This window comes from Carassius carassius, chromosome 39 (assembly GCF_963082965.1).
Source record: "Carassius carassius chromosome 39, fCarCar2.1, whole genome shotgun sequence".
Classification (NCBI taxonomy): domain Eukaryota; kingdom Metazoa; phylum Chordata; class Actinopteri; order Cypriniformes; family Cyprinidae; genus Carassius; species Carassius carassius.
In genome coordinates, this window is record NC_081793.1 from 14,108,388 (window position 1) to 14,127,963 (window position 19,576).

The 19,576-nt window shown below is 36.8% G+C and overlaps 1 protein-coding gene across 6 annotated transcripts; it reads right to left on the bottom strand.

Moving 5' to 3' along the window:
• Positions 1 to 39: 39 nt before the first annotated feature.
• On the bottom strand, positions 40 to 18,172 carry LOC132121443 (BTB/POZ domain-containing protein KCTD5-like). Of its 6 annotated transcripts, none has more exons than XM_059530814.1 (7): positions 17,617 to 18,172; positions 7,763 to 7,871; positions 7,166 to 7,257; positions 6,728 to 6,871; positions 4,052 to 4,177; positions 3,631 to 3,759; positions 40 to 2,190 (listed from the first exon to the last, which is right to left on the bottom strand). In XM_059530814.1, the coding sequence occupies exons 1-6, from the start codon at positions 17,968 to 17,970 to the stop codon at positions 3,655 to 3,657; spliced, it is 930 nt and encodes a 309-aa protein (XP_059386797.1). In that variant the 5' UTR covers positions 17,971 to 18,172; the 3' UTR covers positions 40 to 2,190; positions 3,631 to 3,654. The 6 variants fall into 6 exon arrangements, with proteins under 6 accessions (XP_059386797.1, XP_059386795.1, XP_059386799.1 ...); XM_059530812.1 differs by having other exon boundaries at positions 6,728 to 6,874; positions 17,617 to 18,164; XM_059530816.1 differs by having other exon boundaries at positions 6,776 to 6,871; positions 17,617 to 18,156.
• Between the last annotated feature and the right edge of the window lie 1,404 nt (positions 18,173 to 19,576).

Sequence of the window (19,576 nt, forward strand, 5' to 3'; positions counted from 1 at the left end):
ACAATTCTATTAACTTTTAAACCAAGAAAAATAAAATAAGCCAATAAACATCCCATATGTAATAAATAAGTGAAATGTGAGAGCTCAAGAGTGGAAGTATGGTATACACACTGCCTATAAATATAAAAATAGTCGAACATGAAAGTAAGAGTGCAAACTATTACTTAATTTTGATGACACTGTAACATAACATACATGAAGCAAAAGCTTAAAAAATAAAATGGGCATTACATGTGTACAAAATAAAATTCAATATAAACCAAAACATCACCTGTGCCCTGACAAGCAACATAATCTGACATTTATAAGACTAAAATAAATACAAATGATGACACAGTATGATTATAAAAAAGGCCATATAAAATAATGCTATCAACACTTACAAGATAAACTTTAAAATTAAAACATACTTCTAAAATTCAATGCAGTGATAAGATTTTTTTCAACACACCAGTACAAACTTTAAAGAAAAGACTACAGCACTGACAGGCTAATAATATGTATTTTGTATCAAAACTTTTGCTGCTTCTACATCAGTTGTTTCTAAACAGTTGGAGTCTGATATCTCGGTTTCATATAGTTCACTGTTCTCTGTCTAGACACAATTGTTATCCTCACAGCTCTAGAACATAGTGGCAGCTAACGGGGACAGAGTAAGAATCGATTGACACAGTAACACACTGAGCTACAAAATTGTGTTTGCAAACACCCCTTTCCTCTGTATAAATGCAGTTATAATCGTAACAGGTCTTGTTGCGATTACAAACAGATTAAACATATGTTTACAGAAAGACAATTTTAAGTCAGTCTTGACTGATAATGCTATCATCAAACATGACAACAAATTATTTTACCCATCCAAATACAGTTTCTAAACACTTAAGTGACATTTAAAACGCATTTAAAAATGAATTTTACTGCATTAAATAGGAAATATCAGACCAAGTGGCATCTGCAAACAAATAAAGCATGACCTTTTCTCAGAAATAAGCATTTCTTTAAATTATTTTTAATCGACTGGTCCCAAGGCTATTTTTTTAGCATATACATGATCAGTGAAACCAGTTTGCCATCAGAGTAACTACAAAAACCTAATAAACTTCCTTTTTAAAAAGTGTGCTTGGGCTATCAGCCACTTGGTTTGTTATTCTGTTATATAATGCAATTACATTCATATATGTTTAAATGTGGCTTAAGTGTTCAAACATGTTTTGGGGCCACTTTATCTTTGCAAATTTGTGCAAAACTATAGCATATTTAATAATACAAGCTTATGCATGCAAACCAGCCCACAGCACATAAAAAACCCAAAGAATGCTAGTATGCACGGCTGTAGGCTAAAGGGAGCAAAAAGTGCTTGATCATTTGTTGAATTGAGGCATGTCGATTTGAGCGATATTGATTGCCAGGCTTTGTTCCTTTGAAAGCAATCTAGCCTTCACACAAAACACATTAACAAGTGACACAATATCATAATCCAGCACATTATCTGAACTTCATTTTAAGTAAACTCTGCACAGGACCTTTTAAAAATCCATAACAAACACAAGCAGAATCACAATATCATGACCTCTAACGACACTCTGACCTTCCAGCTGGCGCCAGCGACTATCAAAATGAACCGCCGCAGACTGTAAATGGGGCTAAAGTGTACTGCTGGTGTTCTGCCAGGGTGACACTGCTGGCACTTTACCCACAGCTGATGCTAAATGGAACAGAACTTGACCTGTTCATGTAGCAGAGCCGCCCTTCTTCTGCTATAATAAAAGTGCAAAACCTAAACTCTAAATAACTGATTACGGTCTCAAATCCACACAGTCTTTCCATCCTTGATGACAATGTATTTCCTGACTAAACCAGACTAAGTTCTTTAGTTTTTGTTAAATGCTTCATATTTTGTGAAGTATCCCATAACTAGGTTGCGCTCTTTGGTAACAGGCCATGTACTAAGATAGTAATTGTAAGTAACAGTGTATTTTTTAATACCTTAAGTACTTTTTTCTTTCAGGAACATTTCAATTTAAAACATTTTTCTTTTTTTTGCTGCTGGATGTGAAGTTCTTGTCTCCTGCTAATACCCGTTATTCAAAAAGTATGGCTATAAAAACAGCATCATGAGCACATGATAAAATGGATATCTAGAAAAAATTTTTTTGCATCCTACAGCCGGGATCCATGGATCTGGAACAGCTGCAAGAGAGTTGGAAAAGATCTTATAGACACAGAAATACACTACCGTTCAACTGTTTGTGGTCAGTAAGATAAAAAAAAAAAAAAAATTAATTATATTATATTATATTCAAAAATTGCATTAAATTGACCAAATGTGACAAAGACATTTATAATGTTACAATAGATTTTAAATAAATGCTGTTCTTCTAAATCTAATTGGAATTGATTAAAAGTATCACAGTATCCACAAAAATATTTAGCAAGACTAATGTTTTTTAGAATTAATAATAAGAAATGTAGTAATGGGGTCATAAAGTTTGCTAAAAAATTTGTACCAAAAAGATCTAATATTTGTACAAATGTTCACTCTCCGTGAAAAACACTTTTACAGAAGTAAAAGCCCACTGCTGTGATTGGATAACTTCACTGCACCATATCCATTTATTTACTGAACGTATTAGCAACACTTACAGTGTTAAATGTTGGTTTGACGATTAAGATCGATTAAGCCCCTCGAGGACAAAACACACTGCCATATTGTTCAATAAAAGATAATTTGAAAAACCTGCATTTTTTAGAATCCCAAAACAATCTGTTTTATAATGTGTAAAACAAACGAGAAGTTTATTTTTCAGTCAGGCACATCATAAAAAATCACCTTTAGCTATGCATAGGAAGGCTATGCAGTTTTTTTTTTACATCCTATAGAGCCCCTAAAGGGACCTTTGCAAAAATAAGAAATATACACAGTCCGTGTCCCTTTAACATCCCCTGACAGAACAATGTCGGAGTTACTCGACATCTTTATCTGTATTTTTGATCAAATAAATGCAGCCTTGGGTGAGCATAAGGGATGTCAAATATATTACAGACCCCAAACTTTTGAATAGCAGTGTATATCTACAGAAATATATAATTAATAATCATTTCTGATATGGGTAGTGTAGATTGTCAAATATGCCACCTTGTATATTCCATATAACACAAAGATCAGTTTTGCTGAAGATGTGGATATGGGTGGAGATGGCAGTGATACAATGGCAATTCATGGAACAGACGCTGTGCTAAATATTGAGGAGTCATTCGCTCACCATTTCTGGTCTAACGACCTGTGTTAAAAATCCCTTTTTTTAAAGCTATATTTATTCAAGTTGTACAATAGATTGTCTGCAAACTTATGAATTGTTTTTAATAGTTACTTAAAAGAAAATCATGCTTGGAAGTTTCTACGAGGTGAAGGCTATTGCATTTCAATGCACTGTTCTCATAAAAGCTAAGTAAAACTACAACCTTACATGAGAGGACTATTTTTACAGTCAAACAATTCCATATATATTTACTGTTGTTCATAAGAAATAGTTTAATTTGATGCACTGAAATGCAATTTACCGAAACCGTCCGACTGCTAGATTAAAGACATCTACCACTAATACAACCAACATGTCGGCATTTCCTCACCAATTCCTTTGACACATGTTTCTGCTAATCTCTAATCCACTCATTGGGGGTGGCATTTCTCTCTCCCTCTTCCTCATCCTCATCCTCCTCTTCCTCCCTCGCTCCATCCTCCACCTGTGTGTCCGAGGTCTAGTTGTGTTATGAGTGGACAACAGGGTGAACAGAAACCAGAGGGATCGCAGCACGACAGATGATGGCATAGCAAAAAAAAAAAAAAAAGATTTATGAATATGTGAAGAGTAGGTGTGCAAATGGATCTCAAGGCTACTGATGTGGAATGAGATGAAAAGATGCAGATTTTGTACGCTGTAAGCATGTTTTGGAGGAATGAGTCACTGGAACTGTGCTTTAGTGTTTGTGAGATGGCACGATCATAAAGTGAGTGCGTAAAATGAGTTTGTGTCTCTGTAGGTCCTCAAACCTTAGTCTTGTGGCTCTGCTCTGTCCCCAAACCTCCACCTGAGGTATGCAGCTCTTTCGACACCACACAGAGAAATTCAGCCTGGTCCTCTGTTCCATAGCTGTAAGATGAGCCAATGTTCACCATCTTGTAACAGCCAAGAAAGAGAGAGAGAGAGAGAAGGTCTTTCATCATGAGGTACTTGGGACTGAAGGAAAGGGGTAAGGAAATGAAGGAAAACATCAAGATGGATGCAATGCCTGGTCAGCTGTGCCAAAAACATTATTAGACATTAGAGAATTTGGGCAAATAGTCATTTTCCAAGAGACTATTTGTGAGGTTTACCAAGTTTTCTTTTCAGTTTGTTTTAGATGCAATTTACATCCAATGTAAATGGGTGTACTTTAAAGCAAAATAATAACTTCTCAGAGGAGTTTGACATATTGATAGTGCTGATATTGATATTGTTATTCTTAAGCCTGGTTTGCATAATGTTTGTATAATTTTTGTGTAAACCAGTGATGTTAATGCGTAAAAAAATATTTAATGCAATTAACACATAGGCGAAACTTTAAGACCATGTCAAATGGGAGATTTTTCAGACATGCTCTCCAACTTTACCTCAGCGCCAGGTGTTAGTCAAATGAATGTGGAAAAGGTACAGGTGACAAGGAATGTCATTAGAACAACAGTGAACTGATGAGAAGTCGGATGAGATGTTGTCAGGCTATTTCTCAATAAATTTTTTATTAATTTTCCGGTCTTGCATGCACAAATATGGTGGCGCATGCTGTATTATATTATAGCGTTATATCATATTAAAGCACAAATGAAACTACGGGCATGCAATGTCATAGTTATGTTGTCAGTTAAATCATAAAGTTACAAAAAATGTGATTAAAGCTACCTTAAAACTGTGCATGTAAGTATTTGTTATATATGAGTCACATTTAGGAAGATTTCTCAGAACTCTCCCTCATCTAACACACCCGATTCAACTCGTCAGCTCATTAGTAGAGACTTTAAGCCTAAAGCAGGCCAGAAAAGGTTTGTGAGAAAATATGATGGGTGTCAGATTTGCATCATGTTCAGCAGCGGTAGCTCTAAGTTTTTTTTCACCCAGTCCCTCCTCTTCAGATTTGATGCACACACAGGTTGCCAGATTGAAGACACCAACAGGAACAAGCACACTTGACGATGAATGAAATGAAATATGCAATGTTTGTGCCAACTGGCAATTGGTTAAACTGGCAGTGGGTGGGTCTCACAAACCAAAACAGAGACCAACAATCCAGCCCAAAACACACATTTTCAAAGGAGAATATCTGACTGTAGCATTGTTTTTCAAATAAACACGCATGTTAACTTAGCATGTTTCTTAAATATCTGCAAACCTATTATGGCATTTTTATGCTTTAGTTGAGTCAAAAACTTACATACAGTACCTTTAAGATTACAACAGAACAGCAATGCATTTGATTGATGAATGTTTCGTGAACTTAGGAGAGGAGGTTTAAGTATTTTCTACTGACTGTTCAAATGCAGAGTTTTGTGCGCTGTGTGTGTGTGTGTGTGAGAGAGAGAGAGAGAGAGAGAGAGAGAGAGAGAGAGAGAGAGAGTGAGAGAGAGACGGTCACATCACAGTGGAGTCAGCTGTCTTAACCGTCCATGGCTTGTGTACTGCAAACACATGCGAGCTTCATCACTGTGTCGGTCACATTTCCCTTTCGGGCTTGAGCTGATGGTAAAACTAAGGACATTATTAACTGTCTTTACATTTATTTTGAAAGATGAAGCTCGCGATTATGGAAAGAGGCATCACATTTCCGACGAGTGCTTGCGGTGTTGGCCAATCACAATGCGCTGGGTCAGCTGGCCAATCAGAGCAGACTGCACTTGTCAGAAGGAGGGACTTTGAAGAAAACAACCTGTTTGAGAGAGGCGGGGCATAGAGGACCTACAATAATGTTTTTGTAATGTAATGTTTTTGGAACATTAAAGCATGTCAACATATTGTTACACCAAATAAACGAAATAATGATTTTTAAAAAAGCATCATATGACCTCTTTAAATGGATAGTTTGCTCAAAAATGAACTTTCTGTCATCATTTACGTATACATTTACGACTTTCTTCTGTGCAGCACAAAAGAAGATATTTTGAGAGACATCTGTTTGTTTGTTTTTTTGTCCATACAATGGAATTCAATAGGCAGGCACCAACATTGTTTGGTTACCAATGTTCCTCAAAAATTATTTTCTGTTTCACAGAAGAAAGAAACGTATACAGGTTTGGAATAGCTTGACACGGAGTAAAATTAGAGAATTTTTATTTCTGAGTGAACTGATATTAAGAAACATGTCTGATTGGTATATGGTGGGACATAAATCAGCCTTATTACTTTGTAGTTTTGCTCATGACTAAAGTGCACAATATCATTGGGGATATGCAAAACTACATACTGACAAAGCCAGAATAATATCACATATTTGTCATTTTGCACAAAAAACCCCTGCATAATATGATTAAAAGGGTTTGGTGCAACTGACCATTTAAAATCCATTTGAATGCAAATCGCACAAAGTTTAATTTCAGACATTAGCTAAGTTTCTGGACTCTGAATCTGAGGGGAGAATTGGACACTGGGAGCATTAGGATCAGGGGAAGGGAAATCGACTCAGTGTCAGTCCAACCCACAGTCCAGAGCAGTCCGGGGCGGGGTTTTCGGCAGGTGCGCACGCTGACCTGCTCAAACTTCCAGCCGTCCGACATGGTGGACACCATCTGGGTCAGCTCCTCTTCCTGACACTGCAACACCCGATACACATGCTTTGGTGGTACCTGCTGTAAGAGAGACGGAGAGAGAGGGTGAAGACTGGTGAAGTGTATAAAAGGAATGTGGTGGGAAGTAAAGGATGATGCCAAAAGGCAAGTATGAAAAGAAAGGCATGAGTGGGTGGGAAACTGATGGCTGTTGCATAAGCACGTAAATATAGTCATTCATGTACAGTAGAAACTGAGATGAACAGTAATACAGTGCTGAGAAAATGAAGAAATTGAATAAATTGATACTAATGAAAAAACATTAGGGACAACTGAGGTAGGTGGAGGCATGATTAAGGCCCTGCTCATTACCTGTGTGGCCTTGGAGTCTCGCTCAAGAATCCTCTCTTTGATTAATTTAATCAGTGGTGTGATGTTGTAGAATTCTGCCTCCTCCAAGACACCTGAAGGCACAGACACACTTTGCTTTTAAAAACTGAACATGGATTTTGTTACGGCTTTGTGGTGTTTTGACTAGATATGCTCCAATACTGAAATTCCAAATAAAACAATAGCTAAAATGAATTGTTGTAAATGCTACACGTAAATTTAGGCATCACTACATTATAATGTACAGTATTAAAAAAGGATATTCATTTGGAGATTTGCTAAATATATTCAAGTGATTTTCAAAGATCAAATTAGATACGTATCCAAAATCAACTAATAGTGCCGTTAACAAACTATTATCAAAAGATTTTGAATAAAATTATAAAACCTTAAGCTAAATGAAAATGTGAAATATTGACGACTTTAATAATTAATACAATTAATAATCATATGGTACCTATGCATTCCTAATTATGATGTGTTAATATTAAATATAAATTATACATTATAATATTAAAATATGCCCATCCATTTTAAAAAGCATACACTAACAACAGTTAAGAAAGTGAATTAACAGACCTTCTTCTGCCAACTCCTTGTTATAAACCAGCTTCCCGTGTCGCAGATAGTTGAGTATGGGACCAAAATAGGTGGGGTCTCGGTCAATCACATAAGCACCAGTTTCATCCTAAACAAAGAGATCGTAGCTCTCTCAATAATTAGATATTTCATTATTTGCTATATAAATGTATAAATATAATTTCGGCAAATATGTAGGACTAATATTATGTAAAAATAAATACACATTGTTTAATCATGATGCATTTAACATTTTATTAATATTAGTTACTATTTAATAATGTGGTGACTGTCAGGAAATTCCCTATGTAAATGTACCACTGACTCAGTGCTGAAGCTGTTTAACTGATGTACAGGATGCACTGAACAGTACATCGCCCCAGGGGATAAAAATGTGACTTGGCACAAGAGAGAAAAGAAAGGGCAAAGGGCATGTGCAAAGTGGCAGTGAGTGCAGGTCACATTAGCATGGCCACAGTCGTTGTCCCAGAATGGCTGGAGTCTCCTCTCTGCAATTAATGAACCTTAATAAATCGGCACAGCTCTAGCAGGACATCATGTAGTCTACAACATGCTCAAAAGAGAACATTACACAACTGAGCCCAGGGCATGAGCACTCAAAACCCACAAACAGCAATAAGAAAAACAGAGAGTGCACAGAAGTGCACTAGGGTGAAAAAGGTAAATAGAAAGAGGAAGATGTTGGCGTAACAGACTGCATAGAGGCACTGCAATGTTATAAAAGCACTTAAGTAGAGAAAGAAGAAAGCATAAATAAGATAACTCGCTTTGCAGATTCACAACATGAACATGAACAACATACCTACACAAAGAAGATATTTATCATGTATAAAAAATGAACACTTACCGCGCACAAAAACAGAGTGGCTTTGGCAAGTCAAAAATGTTAAATACTTTTCTCTTATGCTCACCAAGACTGCAGCTGTTTGATCAAAAATACAGTAAAAACAGTAATATTTGTAATATTATTCTTATAGTCTATAATCTATAGTCTTTTATTTTTATATATTTTTTTATTTAATATTTTTCTGTTATAGTAAAGCTGAATTTACAGCAGCCATTACTCCAGTTTTCAGTGTCACATGACCCTTCAGAAATCATTCTAATATGCATATTTTTTGTTCAAGAAATATTTATTGTTATTATCAATGCTGAAAACAGCTGTGCTGGGATAATTTTTTCCCCCAGAATTCTTCGATGAATAGAACATTCAAAAGAGAATCATTTATTTAAAATATGATTATTTTGTACAATTATAAATGTCTTTACTGTCAAATTTTTACTGTCATATTGATTCAAATGGATTGATTTTATGACGCTTTATCCTTTTTGGATATTTATATATATATATATATATATATATATATATATATATGCGTTCAAGCGCCAGCCAAGAGAGTGCAAAGAAATACCCTTTGTGAGAAGCAGTTAAATCAGCAGGAGTTAAAAGCAGATCGTAAGTGTATTTATTTCTTGTCTCATTAGTATTTAGCGCAGTTGTCATTGCTAGGAAAAACTTGTTTGTTTACTGTGTTGAGACGTGCTGTGTTTGGTCTCGTACTCTATCGCATACGTTGTCAGTGTTGTGCGCTTGCTTAGACCTTTGTTGTGATAAAAGTAAAGTGCGTTCAGCTGAATTCAATTTCCGTTTTGTCGGATTTAAAAAAAGATTAGTATAGCTACCGCGACAGCGGTCGCAGCAGCCCACCAGTTAAGCCCTCCTCGTGTGAAGACCTAAGAGTGTAAAGACCATCGACTCTACCGTGCGACTCCACCGGGCAGGGACACCGGCAGGGAATATAAGTATTGTTTCGATTAATCTCTTTTTCCTTCTCCTTGTTTCATTTCTATTTCAGTTGTTTTTTGTTTATAACAAATTGGTTTCTATTGGTCTCTGGAATTGCCAGTCTGCTGTAAACAAAGCTGATTTCATTACTTCTATTATTAGTCATTCAAAGCTTAATCTCATGGCCCTAACAGAGACCTGGATCAAACCAGAGGACACTGCTACACCTGCAGCACTCTCCAATAATTTCTCATTTTCCCACTCCCCCCGTTTGACTGGAAGAGGTGGAGATACTGGTCTGCTCATCTCTAATGATTGGAAATTTAATTCTTTACCATCTTTGGATATCAACAGCTCCTTTGAATCTCATTCAGTTACTGTTACCTACCCTTTTAAAATACATTTTGTAGTTGTCTATCGACCCCCAGGACCACTGGGTAACTTTTTGGATGAATTAGATGTGTTGCTCTCAACCTTTTCTGAGGATGGTACTCCCCTAGTTATGCTTGGAGATTTCAACATCCATCTAGATAAACCTCTGTTTGCTGATTTCCACACTCTGCTTGCCTCTTTTGATCTCAACCGAGTGTCAACTACTGCTACTCACAAATCAGGCAACCAACTGGACCTTATTTATACACGACACTGCTCTACTGATCATGTTCTGGTTACTCCACTGCACACGTCGGATCACTTCCTCCTCACTCTTAACCTCAACATGGTCCCTGCAACATCACTTACCCCTCCACATGTCATCTTTCGACGTAACCTACGCACACTTTCACCCACCCGGCTATCTGCAATGGTTTCATCTTCACTTCCTTCCCCTAAACTGTTTGCATCTTTGGATGCTAACAGTGCTACTGATACTTTCTGCTCCACTCTTACATCTTGTTTAGACACTGTTTGTCCCTTATCTTCCAGGCCAGCCCGTAACACCCCTTCTGCCCCTTGGTTATCTGATGTTCTATGCGAACACTGTTCTAAGCTTAGAGCTACTGAAAGGTTGTGGCGCAAATCCAAAAATACTACTGACCTTAATGTTTATCAGTCACTCCTATCTTCCTTCTCTGCTGATGTCTCCACTGCTAAAATGACATACTACCATAACAAAATTAACAATTCGTCTAACTCTCGCATGCTTTTTAAAACATTTTCCTCACTTCTTTGTCCTCCTCCTCCACCTCCTGCTTCATCTCTAATAGCTGAAGACTTTTGCAACGTTTTTCATTAATAAAATTAAACACATTAGTGCACAATTTTCCACACCACAGTCAGTCAAGCTCATATCACCAGCAAACATACACTCATTTACATCCTTCTCCTCACTCTCTGAGGCAGAAGTCTCAAAACTCTTCCTTTCTAATCACCTTACTACTTGCCTGCTTGATCCTATTCCATCTCATCTCCTTCAAGCCATTTCTCCTGCAGTTGTACCTGCACTCACTCACATCATCAACACATCCCTCCACACTGGTGTTTTTCCCTCATCATTTAGACAGGCACGTATAACTCCACTACTTAAGAAACCCAACCTCAACCCATCTCTTTTAGAGAACTACAGACCAGTTTCCCTTCTTCCTTTCATTGCAAAAACACTTGAACGAGCTGTGTTCAACCAAGTCTCTACATTTCTCACAAACAACAACCTCCTTGACAGCAACCAATCTGGCTTCAGAAGTGGGCATTCAACTGAGACAGCCTTGCTCTCAGTTGTTGAAGCTCTAAGACTGGCAAGAGCGGAATCCAAATCTTCAGTACTTATCCTGCTTGATCTGTCCGCTGCTTTTGACACGGTTAACCACCAGATCCTCCTATCAACCCTACTGGCAAAAGGCATCTCAGGAACCACACTTCAATGGTTTGAGTCTTACCTATCAGATAGGCCCTTCAAAGTATCTTGGAGAGGTGAGGTGTCCAAGTCACAACATCTAACTACTGGGGTGCCTCAGGGCTCAGTTCTTGGACCACTTCTCTTCTCTGTCTACATGGCATCATTAGGTTCTGTCATTCAGAAACATGGCTTTTCATACCACTGCTATGCTGATGACACTCAACTCTACCTCTCATTCCATCCTGATGATCCGACGGTTGCTATTCGCATATCAGCCTGTCTAACAGACATTTCTTCCTGGATGATGGACCATCACCTTCAACTCAACCTTGCCAAGACAGAGCTGCTTGTGATTCCAGCAAACCCATCGTTTCATTACAATTTCACCATCAAGTTAGGCACATCAACCATAACTCCTTCAAAAACAGCTAGAAGCCTTGGAGTTATGATTGATGATCAGCTGACTTTCTCAGACCACATTGCTAAAACTGTCCGATCCTGCAGATTTGCTTTATTCAACATCAAGAAGATCAAGCCCTTTCTTTCGAAACATGCAGCACAAATCCTTGTTCAAGCTCTTGTTCTTTCCAGGCTGGACTATTGCAATGCCCTCTTGGCAGGTCTTCCAGCAAATTCTATCAAACCTTTACAATTAATTCAGAACACGGCAGCAAGATTCATTTTTATTGAGCCAAAAAGAATACACGTCACACCTCTGTTTATCAACTTGCACTGGCTTCCAATAGCTGCTCGCATAAAATTCAAGGCATTAATGTTTGCCTACAAAACTACCACTGGCTCTGCACCCATTTACCTAAATTTGTTACTTCAGACTTATGTGCCCTCTAGAAGCTTGTGTTCTGCAAGTGAACGTCGCTTGATTGTGCCATCCCAAAGAAGCACAAAGTCACTTTTACGTACTTTTAAATTAAATGTTGCCTCCTGGTGGAATGACCTCCCCAACTCAATTCGAGCAGCTGAGTCCTTAGCCATCTTCAAGAATCGGCTGAAAACACATCTCTTCCATCTTTATTTGACCCTCTAACTTTAACATTCACTATTCTAATTCTATTCTTTAAAAAAATCTACCTACCTTTCTAATCTTTTTGTATTCTATTTTCTTTTCATTTATTATGCAATTGTATGTGTGTGTGTGTGTGTGTGTGTGTGTATGTGTATGTGAAAAGATCTCTAACACTAGCTTGCTCTAGTGTTGTCAAAATACCCGGTACTTCGGTACCAAGTCGGTACTAAAAAAATGAAAATGTCACGGTACCAGGTTTCTGTAAGTACCGGTGGTACCGAGGACCCGTTCAAACCCGGTTCTGGATGCATACAGCGCTATGATTTCCGCGAAGCAGAAAACGCGGACGGAATCTCAAAATCCAGTCATGAAAATGAAACTTACATTTTAATATGGACAGTCACGGAATTTGTCACAATTAGCATAAATTAATCAAATCAAATCTCCATATGGACCAGTATCTGTAAATGTTAAGCCGCAAAAGTTGGTTGAAATCTGCATCCTGCATGTTCTGCGTGCATGTCTCTGTGCGAATGAATGAATGGTTTGTTTACTACATAGACTGAAGCGCATGACGCTTGCAATAATGAGGACTTACAACATCACCAGAACCGTTCTGAGTCACTTCACAAGCATTTTACCGTTTCATTTGAGTAAAACCAGTGTCAATTTAAAGGTATTCACGGAAAACCGTCAAAACAGCCTCTACATTGCGAGTAAATCACTCGCATATGTGAATAAATTTTACTCAGGGCGAGTAAATTATGTCTATTGTTAGCCATTGGCTAATAAATTCTTAGATTTTACTCGCCAGTGTGCGTGTGTTCGAGGCTATTATAAGATTGCCGCAGATATATTTTCACTCGCTGAACACTGACTGAGCACTTCAGAGTTCTCTCTCCATCAAGCGATCTGTACTTTTCAATTCATCTCAATGGACGCACAGTACACCTGTATTTGCCGAACTGTAAACTCTGTGTGAAGGAGCACGATTCGCCGTCGCTTTGCTGATAGCGCTGTTTCTCACACATGCAAAGAGAGAAAGCGATAGTCTTACCACGCTGAATCGACATGCTACATGTAAACTATATTCTTTGTTGTCTTCTCCTGTCAAAATAATGGAGTTCATTTAGAATTAGCCTATTCATATTTTCAAACAAGCAGAAGATATGCCGGTTTTTCCTGTAGTGGGCGGAGCTAATGCGCAAATGTCAATTTCATTGACTGGCGCTCATCTTTTACCGTCCCTGTTTTGATTTCAGCAAATCAGTTCGACCGAACGCAGACAACGTGATTAATATTCATGAACCCAGCAGCTCATCAATCCATAGTGCATTGTATATTGTTAGTATGGTAGAATTAGTAGTATTATTATCTTTTAATAATAATTATTATGATCTATTACTATTTTTTTTTTACAGAAACCCTCAATGAACAAAAATATCTTCAGCATCACCACCAGTCTTAAGTTCAGATAAATGACAAATATGCATTCATTAAAAATTCATTTTTACATAAAGGCATTGTGCTAGAAATATTACTATTATTTTGTAAAATGTATGTGATACTGCTACTACTGTTAATTAAAAATTAATCACACAATATTTCTTCCATGTTTTAATTTTAACAGCAAATCCCCTTTATTTACCAAAAAATAAAATGGGTTTAAATTTCATAAATTAAATGACAAATTAAATTTGGGTGAAACTTGTTTACTGTTTTTCATAATTATATTACTTGTAGAAGAACTTTAAACACAATTGTAAATAAGTATAAAGAATGGCATTGGTTTTATTTTTAGTGATAAAAATTTATTTATAATTTTAATATTCTTTAATCATATTTTTGTGTTTTGCTTTGGTACCGAAATTGGTACCGAGAACCCTGGATTTTCACTGGTATCGGTACCGAATACTGAAATTTTGGTACCGTGACAACACTAGCTTGCTCTATTCTTTTTTTATTCTATCGGTTATTTTTTTAATTTTATTTATTTATTTTTATTACTTAAAATCCCATGCTAGGTGTACTGTGTTAACCTAACTGAGACTTGTTATAGCACTTATGTATCATTGCTCTTTTTGTTGTTTTTGATTGCTTCCACTGTCCTCATCTGTAAGTCGCTTTGGATAAAAGCGTCTGCTAAATGAATAAATGTAAATGTAATGTAAATGTAATATTTTATCAATATAACATGACCTTGCTTAATAAAAGTATTATTATTATTTTATTTTTTAATTAACAGTAGTGTATAGTTATTATTTATTATTAACATTAATGTATAGTTTTAAATAAATAATGTAACATACAGTTGCATGGCCCATATGAAATATGCCTGTTAAACTTTATTATTTAACCTTCCATTCATTGTGGACCCTGCATGTGACTCACTCCAGATTCACAACATGGACATGAACTTCAAAATAAATATCATATAGTTGAAAAAGCATTCAGGAGATATTTTCATTATATACATCAATAGTAGCACAGAACATCATTTGCAGTTTGCACACACATACAAAAATCCCATTTTCGAAACAGGAAGTGCAGCAGACAGCATCACATAAGACATGACTAGACTTGACAGCAGGCATGACAACACCTGCGCATGACTCCTGCAGTGAGTCAGAAGAGACAAGCTGGCCCCCCAACTCAGCACTTCATAAGAACAAGAGGATTTAACACATAATACTACTGTATATGTCCTAAACACACAAAAATCAAACATCAAACATGTCTGCTATCTGTCCGTGCTCAACTCATCTTCCATTAACATTAAACTCTGCAGTTGCTCAATGAATTATAAGAACCTGGTCCCAATGGGGAAATAGCAGCATCCCATGGGAAATACCTGGTAGGCAAACAAAGAGCTTATTCATTTCAAAACAGAACTGCATAATGACCTGTGCCATGCAAAGCCTCACAGCATGCTATAAGAAGGCCGAAAAAATGATTTAAACTTCATCAATTCTGGCTTATGCACATATTCATTCAAATAGTTGAACTAGCTAATAATATTCACTATAATAATAGCCAAAACCTCCTCATGAAAAAAAATAAAAAGGCCATGTTTTAAAAGGGTTTTGCACCCAAAAATGGAAATTCTTTCTTCATTTACTCACCCTCATGTCATTCCAAAACGGTATGACTGACTTTCTTCTGTGGAACTGTTTTGTTCCCATTGACTTCCGTTTTACAGTCAAAAAACAACAGAAGTCAATGGAAACCAAAACTGTTTGGTTACCAACATTCTTCAAAATCTTTTAAGAAAATCATATGATTTTGGAACGACACGAGGGTGAGTAAATGAAGACAGAATTTTCAATTACAATTTGTCATGGTCAAATTCTCAATTACATACAATTTTCTGTGAGCAACAATTGCTCAACACAAGGATTATACATATATATCATTTTACTATATCAACTTTTTGAAACTATTTGAAAAGGAAAAATGCATGTAAACCACCAATGAAGAACAGACCAGAGAGAGCACACAACACCACAGCAGCCAGTAATAACTGAGCTGTGATGGGAGATCGTCTCTGCCTCATCACTTACTGTGGAGATGGAGGTGCTTTGAGTGGGGAATAAGAGGATAGCTTGGGAGGGGGTGGATACTGTGAAGGCAGAGTACCATCTGTTAAGTCTAATACTTTTTGTATGCCTTAATGCTGTAAGAGTAAATGGGAGCTAAAAATAAAAATAACATACACCCATACACATACACTCACTGTATATGTGTCTGTATGTGTTCCTAATTCTTTTCAACCAAGAATTAGGAAAACAAAAATCACGACAAAAAAAAAATTACTCATTACTGTCCTCATTACTGTAATATGGAGAAAAATAACTAAAATATATAATTGAAACCATTTCTGATGGCACATGGGAGAACATATGGTGCCATGCCAAAAATATATCCATTTCTATATACCGGTATGCAAAAAATACAATTCAATACAAAATCATCCACAGATTTCATATATTCTCCATCCGCTGACCTTATTTATTATCTCATTGTCATGATGTGTTTAAAATGTAAAACAGTAATAAGTACCTTATTGCAGGTTGTAGGTATTAGAGATATTGAAAATTATATTTTACATCTAACTAGAATAAAATCCTGTTTCGGGCCTTCCAAGTAGACACAAAGACATCAGCCAACAGTGTAATATATTAACCTTTGCTGCCAGAAGAAAAAAAAATATTGCAGTGGGTCAGTGATAAGGCCCCCTTCACATAAGAGTTGGCATAAGGTGATATTTGCTTTGGTCCCACTGGAACTCCTGGCATGTGCTCTACATTCTGACAGATCAGTTCTATAAAGATATGGATGCTTTATTTGGATTATCTTATGCCTCATTTTACAAGAAGCATCCTAACTTTAAAGGGACACTACACCTAAAAATTTAAATTACGTCATTATTCACTCACCCTCATGTCATTCCAAAACTGTCAAACTTATTTCTGTGGAAGAAGATATTTGGAGAAATGTTTGTGTCTATTCAAGTCTCCAATGTGGTTTGGTTCCCAACTTTCATCCAAATATCTTCTTTTGTGTTCCACACAAGAAAGAAATGCATACAGGTTTGGAATGACATGAGGATGAGTAAAAGATGACACAATTTTATTTGACAGTTACTGATTTACATGCTTAATTGGCTGTGTGATTCACCAATGTAATAAATAATAATGTTAAAATGAAAAAATATATAATAATAATAATATGATTACATCAATTACTGCCTGATAAAAATATTGTATGAATAATATTGATATAAATAACATTAATATTGATATTGAATAACTTAAACATTAGTTTCTTTATTATTATCATTATTAAATCGTTAAATATTAAACAAGTGATTATTCAATAATAATACAAAAATAATTGCTTTATTATCTGCATGCAAAATACAGATTCATGAGATTCAACCTTATAATAAATTGAGGGTGTACCGATGATCTGGTGATAAACCTATCAAGAGATCTGCTTCACAAATCAAAATCAGCTTCAGGTGGATCACATTAATTATGGATATTTCTGGCTAAACACTGCGATGCTGCTCAAATGCACAAACACTGGGGGTCCGCGTCATTAAGCAGAGCAGCACGTGCGCATCCATCTGACGCCCGCCGCATCATTAACACACAGTCATACACTAACATCACTCTTGGCTGTCTTACCGTGTCAGAATGTAAGTCCTGCTGCTGACACAGTCGGTACAGAAATGAAGTTTGTTCCTTTAGCAGCGTCTGTCGTGTCGTTAGAAACACCGTCCCCCCGACGTTGAGACGGACCCATTTGCCGTTATTGCCTCCGGTTGTATTAACCGTTGAACCGTTCCCTATGATATTTTCAGCGCCCCCGGGCTCAACAGTAGTGGATGTGGCTGGTGTGGCTCCTTCACCTCCCTCATTGTCTTTGTTGTTATTATTGTTGTTGTTGTTATTGTTCAGATTGTTGTGTGTTGCTGAAAGGGATTTCGTTTCCGGTAAAGCCTGAGGCGCCGCCGTTTTTCCTTTTTCCTCCGTTGCCATTAGGGCACTACACTGAGGCTGGTGCGCGGTGTGTATGCGGACTGTCGGTGCGGCTCGGAGGCTGTTCTAGTGCCGTTCTGTCTCCCGCGGCGAAGCGGTGAAGCGGTGTGCTGCTGGTTTTGTTTGTTTCATGAAAGTAGAACAAGCGCGGCAGTTGATTGGCTCGTATCCTGAGACGTGGTCGCCCCGCCTACATGCACGGTGATGAACTTTTGACGCAGAAACCTGCGCAGATTCTTCTTGTACTTCTTGTTCCTGCGCAGATTCTAGGATGCTGATTGCGTTTATGCATTAACAGCAATGAGTATTTAAGATCCTGTTTAGGACAGTCGACTTGCTCTCTGGTTCATTCTCAAATGTTCCTGACAAAAGAATTGTCAGGTTTTACACATACTTAGGTAAGCTATGAAGATCGAGTGCTGCAGGTAAAGCAAAAGAGGAACAACTTTAATACCGTTTGTTGTGCTGATAATATTAAAGATGATCAAAGATACATAAATAATCAAAGATACAAGCTTTAAAAAGTGTCAGTTGAAAACCACTATTCTGAATATTAAGGTGGGTTCGAAGGGTATTTATCCTCTTAAGCCTTTTTACTAAATGTTTCACACTTTTGACCCCATATATAATTTCCAACACAAAATAAAATTCTACATCTATTTATTGTGTAGATTGATGTTGTAAATTCAATATTATTCAGCCTGTAGTTACAAATTATTCAGCTTGCAATGACAGAGAATAGAGTTATATAAGTCAAAAAAAAAAAAAAATCTAATACTTTTAATATAATTGATACTTTTAAAGGAATGGTTCACCCAAAAATGAAAATTTGCTAAAAATGTATTCACCCTCAGGGCATCCAAGATATAGATGAGTTTGTTTCTTCATCGGAACAGATTTGGAGAAATTTAGCATTACATCACTTGGGAATGGGTGCCATCAGATTGAGCAAAAATACAAACGTATTGTCCGCACACTGATGTAAATGCTCCATAAAAATAATTTAATGATGCAATGTTTCGACCATTAGGTTTTATTAATATTATTATGACCATTAGGTCATCCATCAGAATGAGAACAGACAGCTGATAAACACTTAACAATCCATCTCCATTTAACATCTTGTGAAGTGAAAAGCTCTGTGTTTGTAATAAACAAATCTAGGCTGTTTTAACTTATCAAGTTCTCTGTGAATGATGCTATTGCTTTTCTCCAGTGAAAAGGTTTGTTGACACTGCTGACGTTGTTCAGATCAGTTTATCTTAATCTTAAATGACTGTATTGCTAATTTTTTTTGTAATGTAATTTGCTTATATTTATAACCAAGAGCTTTGTCATTATAACAGACATATCAGTTTGGCTGTCAAGTTAGGGCAAATATTGTTACTGTAGTCATTTATTGCATAAACATATGCCGAGCACTGACTGGAAGTATTATGCAGTCAGTTGCAAAGTTTTATGGGGCAAAAATGTTCCCAATGCCTGTAAATATATGATGCAAAGTTGGTTAAATGCTTTCAAAGTCTTGCACCTGTATCCTCTAGACTGCTGTTCATACACTGTACCAGACTACTATCAGTCGTAGCTTGATCTCTGGAACCAAAGA

Excerpts from the sequence above, each read along its gene's own strand:
- LOC132121443 (XM_059530812.1), bottom strand. The coding sequence starts at position 17,970 with ATGGCAACGGAGGAAAAAGGAAAAACGGCGGCGCCTCAGGCTTTACCG. Across the intron at positions 7,872-17,616 it reads AGGACTTACATTCTGACACG|GATGAAACTGGTGCTTATGT; the intron begins GTAAGACAGCCA and ends CTCTTTGTTTAG. Across the intron at positions 7,258-7,762 it reads CAAGGAGTTGGCAGAAGAAG|GTGTCTTGGAGGAGGCAGAA; the intron begins GTCTGTTAATTC and ends CTGTGCCTTCAG.